Genomic DNA, 9,063 nt, shown 5'->3' with positions numbered 1-9,063 from the left:
TTTTATAGGGAGGGAGGACAATGAACATTTAGGAGCGTAGACTGTTGGGTAGCTAGTACATAGCTTTTGGATGGTAATGAACTCGCCCTATTGGATTCTTTCTTGTGTCCGATCTTCCCTGCGCTCTACAATACCGAAGTCTATGGACACCTTTGGAAACGAGAAACAGGGCTTGACATTAAAAACGTGCAGAACAAGAGTTCCGCAGGGCTTTGCCTGCAATCACGCCAAAACAGGCTTTATTTCACTTGCACATTGTGTAAGTGCAATATGCAGTATAGCGTCCTTTTATTTGCAGCACTCTTCCATTGCACGCCAAACAGGTGTGCTAAGTTCGGGTCTGCAACCTCACTGTGCGGATCATGCAGCTTCATATTTCGCGGTATTTTATATGTTAGTTAGTGCGTAATATACTTACACCGTGCCTCGTGTAGATCAACTCACTTTCAGTGGACCATTTTTCGTGAGCTCTGCAAACGATAGTCGCAGCACACTGTTCTTCTGCAGTCGAACCGCTCGCATTGTGTTTAAAGACTAGGAACGTGAAGTTTAGATTTTTAATTCGTGTTAGCACTGAGAAACTGTGGCCATGACCGAAGGACCTCGGGAAGGAAACGATACTGCCTCTCTTCCCACATAAAAATCAACAAGGCGTCTTTTATTTTTTCTTTGGAAATGGAAAGTACGCCAAGACGTCAATGTCGCCTTGTTTGTTTCGTCATACAGCGAGTGAGATTAAATATGACAAAATTAGCATGAGACCACAGCTTCCGATGAAATCGAAAGCGTTGCTCATAGCCCTTCGGATGTGAGTATTAGCTGCCGTTTGCGGCGACAGCGCCGAGGCCACACGCTCTTCGTACGTCATGATGGCCTCTCGAGCGCCTTCCCATCTATGAGGACCTTCCAAGCGGAACTGGTACGGAAGGCAAGGCCCCGTGAAACACTGTAAGAACAACGTTGGGTCTTTCACGGCCATGCGAGCTAAATTGGGCCTAACCCCGATGGAAGACGCAAGATCATCCATGTACTCGATCCAGCGTACCTGTGTAGCGTAACGGTCACTTTTGACGCCGATTCTTCTCGTTCTTTGCGATATTTCTACCAGCATAGAACGAGTGTCCGGAACGGAGAGTTTTCCGGTAAAGACAGCGACGGCGAAGCGTGCCTGCATTTCTGCGACAGACCAGAACGCACCGATGGGGTCGATCAAGCCGACAAAAGCCAAAGTCGGGTGCTCCAGCCTGGTGGGGAAGATTAACTTATACAGGTCGACACGGTCTTCCCGAATACACTTGGCGACTTCCGCTGGAAGGAAGTCGAAGTGTTTCCAGTAACCAGTGGCGAAGATGACGTCATCGATGGGGACCTGTTCGCCGTCCTCGAACGTTACAGAGTCAGTGTTGAACCGCGACACGTTGGCATGCACCCTGATGGTCCCGCTAAGAATGCGGGAAGGAAGCACGTCACTGACGAATGGTTGCTGATTGAGGGCTCTGTGCTCGGGACGTAAATTGTAAAGGCTGTGGTCGAAGGCAGAGTTGAGGCGACGTTCGAATAGGTGGCAAGCTGCGCTTTCAGGCAAGACTCTTCTGGCTGTGTCCAGAGCCCTCGTGTTCAAAGAGAGGTCGGTGGGGCGGCCAAAACGTCCGATGCGCGGCATGACCCAGGCACCTCGTCGAGTGCTCAGGTGGACCTGGAAAACGAATACTAAGGGTCACATGTATACGAGCTTGAATAGGTTTTCCACTGACATCTTTCATTGACTTGTAGTGGAATGGAGTAGAAAATTTTACAGATCAACCGGCCTAAACAAATTATTGAGATTTGCTCTAAAAGGTATCAAACTGAAGACAAAGATCGTGTGATACCCGTCATTAGGGTGGCAAAATAATGCATAGAAATAGTATACTGTTGACCGCGTATACTCGCACTCACATGTCAAGCAGTCTTTCATACCTTCGGTGAAGCATTCTGTGTGCGTTCAATAGCCTATTCTCTTCTATTTCTATTCTATTCTATTCTAGCCTATTCTCATTCAAGGCTTTGCCACAGGTGTGAGAACACCGAAGTGTGAAAGGAACCGCGCGTTGCTAACAAGTTATCACCTATCACATTCTGTATAATACTTCGTGATTTGTTACCTGGCTGCAGACGTAACTGAGCTCTGTAGCAATGTCACCTGCTGAGTTTCCCAAGCCCACTACCAGGACAGCGCGATCTTCGAAAGGAGCAGCCTTGCGATAGGAGTGTGCGTGGAGTACACGTCCCTTGAAGTCCCGAGTGCCAGGGAAGCTAGGCCACTTGGGTTGGGCATTGTGGCCAGAACTGACGACCACGGCGTTGACCAGCGCCACAAATGGAAGGCCACTCTTTAAGTCGTTGCCCTGCACAAGCCAGCGGCCAGTGGCTGAGTGGTCGACACAAGGCAGGACAGACGTCACTTGGTGATTGAATCGGATGTACCGTTCCAGACCATACTGGTCGCTATACAACCTGGACAAAAGTGGTTGTCAATCCAATAGAAGAGCTTGCACACTGAAGGACACCAACCTGAGGTATTTAAGTAAAGCGCTGTGGTGCATGAAGTTCGGAAAGTCGGCGGGGGGCGGAAAGTCGCTGTAGGCTGACATCTCCTTGGAGGAGTTGAGCACCGTGTTCCGCGCTACGCCGCCGACACCCGGAGCGGCTTCCTCAGTGTATTGCCACAAGCCGCCCAAGTGGTCTGTCTTCTCGAAGCAGATCACATCGAGGCCTTCCTCGATGCATGCTTTGATCGAAGGCAGACCGCTGCTTCCAGCTCCGACGACAGCAACCAGAGGACGGCCGTCGCCGGCCATGGCCGCTGCAGGACTTTGGGATACCCGTAACGCACTGTACAGAAACTGTGGATACAGCGATGAAACAAATATATAGGCAAGGAACTTCATGTGCAAGTAGATATTTGCAAAATTAATAGGCGCATTTCGCGAACTGGTGGACCGAGCACTCGAGGAACTTTCCTCTGCACCTCTACAGTCAACCTTTCTAGCACGTGCAACAAGAAGTACTACTTCGCGTGCAGAGTTTGGGACATTTGCATGACAATACAACATTAAAATCTTTTTAATAGACAAATATCCTCAATATAAGACGGAACACACCAACGAACGACCGTGTATAGAAGGAATTGAAAGTTGTCGTGTGTCCGGGATGCGTTTGCAGTCCAATCGATACGGAACTCCTCGTAGAGGTGTTTACTAAAACGCATCAGTGAACGCAGTATTCTAGTACCACCATCAATTAACACTGAAAGGTACCTGCGTTTCATTCTCGAAGAACGCGTTCTATTTCTGTGCAACGTACCGTATCGATGTCCTTCTCCGATGTCCATCGTATACCCTGTTGATGTCGATACCTTGTGAGGTGGTGCTGTAGGTAATGCATTTGACGGAACATAAATGGGTGCGACAGACAAGCTCTCACGTATTGAATTCCTATAGTTGCTGAGCGTATTGTAAATATCGAAAGTAAATAGAAAAACGCGCACTCGTCTCATTTCAGTGCGCATGGGGCCTGAGAAACCTGAAACCATTGCACTGAAACAGATCCCACTGGTAGCACAGTAATGCGCATCCGAGATTCGTAGTACCGTTCTTAGTGTATCTAAGATCAAGGCTATCAATGTGTACTGCGATCGAGCTTACGTCTTTTGTGTCGTCAAAAAGGGTTCTGCGGTTAGTACTTCTTACTGTTGGCCTAACCATCACCCCGACCTTACGTCGGTGGAGCTGTCAACAAGGTGTCGTGAAAAGGCGGAAATTTTGCCCGCAGTCATCCTTAAAGCCTTTACGTACGTGAAGAGCGCATACAAGAGTTGAGTGAGAGCAATAAAATCTTCATCGTACGTAAAGTGTGCAAACATGCTTCCTTCGACAACTTCCGTGTACCACCTTCAATAGGTCCTCTCAAACGCCGCTTCTTTTGCCACGATGTGACGAAACATCGGTCGGAATCTTCCTTTTTCGAAGCTCAGAAAACAGAGGCCACCCCCAAGCTCAAGCTGCTGAGGACATCGCCATATTTTTCGACCATGAAGCCATATGCAGGGTATTAGATTTTCTGCCTTATAAAGCATATTTTACACGATTTTCATGTTAACTTGTATAAATTTCGCTTACGGCATGTAAATACTTATGGCAATCATCGTTTAACGCTCCTCGTCTCCTTTGTGTTCCGCACACGATAACGAGATTTTATAGCATGCACCTACCTCATTATTTATCGTGCATTACTTAGCATTACTGGTGCGCAGTCACTATAACCCTCTCATAAAGCACACGCAAAACGTATAGAATTCGTGAATGTCTATTTCCGTTACTAGACTAACCATTTGTAATGGAAGCTGTTTAACATTGTAGTTTTGTATCGTTCTATTGCGCCCTTTTCCTGTGTACAGCAATCCTTGATATTTCAGCTCGCCCAGCCGGCTGCGGCGAATGACTGGTTACCATCCTGTATTTTGAGAACAGCCAGTAGTTGATTTGTACCATAAATGTCCCCCAGAAACCAAAACATGACTTTCCATATGTATACTGGGAGGTATAACGTAATTGCAGTATAGACAAGGTGTCTCACTTCCTGTTGCCTCACTTTGTCTGTGCTGGCAGCCTCGTGTAATATTCAGGGAGACATTTTATATTGACCTTCGTCTTATATTCATTGTGAACTACAAGGCCATGGAAAATGGCATCGGGGCTTTGTGTAGGTTCGTGATCATGAATTGCATGACTCGAGGGTGGCTAGGTTCCCTTTGTTTTGAGCAGAATCAGTGAATTTCAGCAGCCACTTGAAAATAAAGCAAAAAGCATTGGAAAATAATACAATTCTATTAGAAAAAAGGCACGAAGACACAACAAAGATGGAGCGGAGAGGTATAGTAAGGGATTTCGCTTAGTGCATGCATGGAAGCATATGAAGCCTGAACGTCTGAGATGCAAAGAGCGAAGGACGTCACCAACGCGGAACATCTGAGAATGTTGTGTGGTGCATGTGGTCACCCGTCTTCAAGCGCCTAAACCGCAACAAGCAAACGAGCGTCTAAAAATCGCTCTAAAGAAATGAGAATGGCTGCCTTGTTAGGAACAGATGCATGCGAAGAAATTAGAACTATAAACGGGGGGTCATATAGGGAAGTGGCGCGGTAAAGTATGTGTCAAATTTTTAGAATGCGCGAACAAGATTCCAGCACGATTTCATGATTCTTGGAGCTCGAGGCGCTCGCATTCCTTTCAATCTCCTCTATTTCTCTAGGGTGAGGGGCGTACACAGAGTAACGCCAGCAGAGTCTCCCTTCAGCATCCAGCGCATGGACAAACGCAACAGCTATACAGCACAGATGAGAAACTTCTAGCGACAGGTCTGGAACAAGAGCCAACAAAGTCACGATCCGGGTCAGCTGTAGCCTGCAAAAGATAACATCGGAACGTGCACCACCTTTTGCATCGGATGGACTACAGGGGCCAGTTCCTCTCGTATCGGCTGAAAGCATGAAATGGTGACTCGCTAACCGACATAGGCTGGAGTGGTATAGTATATATATAGTCTGGTCCAATGTGGTACCATGAAACACTGAAGGCCCGTGATGGTCAGTGTGGGCTCACGTTGTTCCAGCATTAGAATTTCATATAGACTGTCTATACGTCATCGTGGGTCAAACACGCCCGTTGTATTCCCTTCAGCTGAAGGCCATTCTCAACAAGACCATGCTCCACGGTTCCAGCAGCACGAGAGCGGGTTTCGTTCCTTCCAAAGTTCTCTACATACAGTTTCAGATCCTGAGCTCAAAGAGCAACCTTTGAACTATATAAGTGCGTGGCGTGCTTTTTACGCCTTGAAAGAGACACCATCAAACCAGCATATAATCTGCAGAATGGTCTTATACCCACTGGATGAAACAGCGCATGGGACAACACAAAGAAAGATACAGACAATAGAAGAGCGGTTGCGTTGTTTGTATCTTTCTTTGGGTTGTCTCCTGCGCTGTTTCTTCCAATGGATCTGTGCACCAACTACCCCAATTCTCCGTCTTAGTGAATGGCCTTATGTCAGCATTTTGCAATACCTATCCAGTATTCCTGGACATCCAAAGTATCCTGGGTATCCAGGCGGTTCTGGCTACATAAGTGATACGGCTGAATTCCTACAAGGTGTGCCTAGCAACGTGCTACTGAATGTAGGGTGTAGGGTGCACCTGTGAGTGTAGAGCAAGATCAGACACGGAGCAAGACGCAACATTTTTTGCTCGACTTACTCGTAGGTGGCTTTGCATGTCCGCTTTATTGCACGCGAGAATTACCCGTATTGGTTTATGCGTCGAAAAGAAAATGTAGAGACATTCTGCCTGGAATGTAAAGACCTGATAAAAAGGCGCGATTTTCTCTAGTCGTTCTTCTTGTCATCTGTGCAGCAGCGTTTCGTAGGCTTATTCTGCCAATGTAAGTCCACATTCTATTTCTTTATTCATTCATCTATATACATGCAAAATATGGGCACTCTTGGTTTTCCGGTGTTGAACAGAAAAATTAATTCATCCGATGGTATGCACGGGGCAAGACGCGACAATTTAATGTAATTTAAATTTAATAGAATTTAATGTAATTTAGAAACGTATAAGTCAACAACTATAGGTGACTTTATGCTTGTTCCTCAGATATTTCTTGTTCAGATTGTCTCATCTTGCCCGAGGGTTGTGGCAAGCAAGATGAGACAATCGGCATTTCTTAATTTCTTGTTGTATGTTCACCTTACACCGGCTACGTCCATTCTGCATTTACAGGTCAGAAGCTGTAAGACCCTGAGATTGCGCCTATGGCTAGATTTTTTCGTTTTTTAACAGGAAAAATAAACATTTCATATTCAATTGCAAATTTCTGTCTCACCTTGCCCCACCTTACCCTATATACTGTATACTCTAGCCATATATCAGGTAGGAAACACGGAAGAGAGAATCGTGTGAAATGTCGCGTGAGCACGTGCTTGGTATCACTGTATTGTGTTCTCCGCACCAACCACTATTTCGTCCAAAAATACGACAGGAGTCAAGGAAACGCTCTAGTCACAATTTTTTGCTCTTGGACTTCACGTTTATAAAGACAATACTCCACTCCACTGCGCATGGTTTATCCTGCCTTGGGCGTCAGGGGTCCTCCGGAACGTCCTGACGTCAGTGCCCGTCGCTTATTGTGTACGTGTGATTAGGTTTTTCGCCTCGATTATCGCGAGCGCGCGGTTAATATTGCGCCGCGGCAGGTGTACCTAAAGAGCGTCTTTATATCAAACGTGTTGGGCAGGAAATTGTTATTTGAAGTGTACGCCACACAAGAAGGATCGAGGTTTTCCTAGTTGGAGACCTTGTCTGTCACTCATACAGAGGCATAGATTGGATTGGATTGGAAAAGAAAGAAAAATATGGAGAGGTTAGTCCCGACCCAGTCAGAACTGGCTACTCCAAAACGCGGCAGGCAGAGGCATAGAAAAGCCAATATGCTGCGGATCACCCATTTAAACGAGCATCTGATTTTAGCCATTTTTGTGAACAGCATCGGTGTAGGCTGAAGATCTGCTTTCTGTGCACGAGCACACCGGACATCAAGTGTGAGTTTGAATGTAAAAAAAGGGGGGAAAAGAAATTGAATTCACAGCGGACATTATTTTAACATTGTGCTGACAAGTTGTAAAATGAGCTCCATGAAGCGAAACGTGTGCTCCTTCTAAGGCATCAGGAGACGTCGAAGATGCAGACGCAACGTAATGAACAATAAGGAATCGTGAAAATCAGTCGAGAGATGTGGTCGTAGGCACGTGATTTTATAATAACTGCAAAGCTGATCTCGGCTGAACTGAGCTACATGCCACCACGTCAGGAGTGGACATCTCAAAGATAGGGCAGGGTCCGAAAACAGGCACAGATCGCTAGATCTAAATTACAAACGCGAAATCTGCAATTACTTTCGGACAACAACGAAATGACATGACTCATTCTAGATAGCGAAACAATCTGCGGGACATCCATCACCCAACTGTGACAGGCCAGATACTCGCATATTCATTATAACCACACACACGTATACGCCAGCCACGCACACACAGTTTGCCACAGTGACGTCTACACAATTTTCGGCAGAGTTTCGAGATGAACGCGGCATTGAGATTCTTTCCAACGGGGCTTTGTGTGGGGAACACCTCTGGTTTGTAGAATAGTGTAATAATGAACAGAGTAATAATGAACCACAACTCACATATTAAGGCAACGTCTTCCCGTCGAGCATGCTGGTTTCCTATGCGTCATCCAGTTGGCTCGGAACGGAGTGCGCGTGGAACCCCGAAGACAGGGAAGTCGTTTCTAAATCAGGAAAAAATGCGCCGTTCAAAGACTACCTGCATGGATGACAACGTTGACCTACTTTGGAGGCGGCCGATAGTTGCGCTTTCACTGGATGCTCCTCTCTCCGTTCACTTTCTCCGTTCCGTGAGAGGCCCTCCTTTACGGTTTCCTTACGGCACTTTCACTTTCACCCGTCTTGAGCGCGACCGTCTGCTCTTACGGCGTGCCTAATACTGCGTGTCTGAAGGCGGGAGAGAATGAACCAACGGGGCATCATAAGAGGGACGAAAGCGTAGCGAATTAGTTGATGACCGTCCGTTGTTCCACAATAGAATCGGGGTCTTGTCCGAGATTATTCCGTCGGCGACGTGCGACAGCTAAACGGTGATCTACCACGCTACGAACGGGTGGATATTCCGCAAGTGTTTTTTTTTTATTCCGTGTTAGTACCGCGAAGCATCTGTGGCTATAAGCAGCGTACAGATGTGGACAGATAGCAGCAAGGAACGAGTGGATGGACAGGGGTGTTAGTATGCGTCCTGGGCCGACTTCGGGGGGGAACGACCGGTGCCGGCATTCATCTGGAAAGTCTGCCGGGAAACCCTCAGACAGCACAAACGGTGGCATGATTTGAACCCACCACCTCTCAGTCTTCAGCATGACCTTGGGCAACCACCACACCACATGTACCGTATTTT

The 9,063-nt window shown here is 46.9% G+C and overlaps 1 protein-coding gene across 1 annotated transcript; it reads right to left on the bottom strand.

The window, feature by feature from the left end:
- Positions 1-639: 639 nt before the first annotated feature.
- On the bottom strand, positions 640-8,443 carry LOC135395307 (flavin-containing monooxygenase 5-like). Its single transcript, XM_064626539.1, has 4 exons — positions 8,280-8,443; positions 2,554-2,885; positions 2,145-2,496; positions 640-1,696 (listed from the first exon to the last, which is right to left on the bottom strand). The coding sequence occupies exons 2-4, from the start codon at positions 2,838-2,840 to the stop codon at positions 719-721; spliced, it is 1,617 nt and encodes a 538-aa protein (XP_064482609.1). The 5' UTR covers positions 2,841-2,885; positions 8,280-8,443; the 3' UTR covers positions 640-718.
- Between the last annotated feature and the right edge of the window lie 620 nt (positions 8,444-9,063).

This window comes from Ornithodoros turicata, chromosome 5 (assembly GCF_037126465.1).
Source record: "Ornithodoros turicata isolate Travis chromosome 5, ASM3712646v1, whole genome shotgun sequence".
Classification (NCBI taxonomy): Eukaryota; Metazoa; Arthropoda; class Arachnida; order Ixodida; family Argasidae; genus Ornithodoros; species Ornithodoros turicata.
Note: the sequence above shows the minus strand (reverse complement) of the source record. Positions and strands in the feature narration are given on the sequence as shown.

Bases quoted from the DNA above. Each gene is read 5' to 3' on its own strand.
- LOC135395307 (XM_064626539.1), bottom strand. From the start codon at position 2,840: ATGGCCGGCGACGGCCGTCCTCTGGTTGCTGTCGTCGGAGCTGGAAGC. The intron at 2,497-2,553 runs GTTGGTGTCCTT...ACTTTTGTCCAG, and splicing joins GCTTTACTTAAATACCTCAG to GTTGTATAGCGACCAGTATG. The intron at 1,697-2,144 runs GTAACAAATCAC...TTCGTTTTCCAG, and splicing joins TCAGTTACGTCTGCAGCCAG to GTCCACCTGAGCACTCGACG.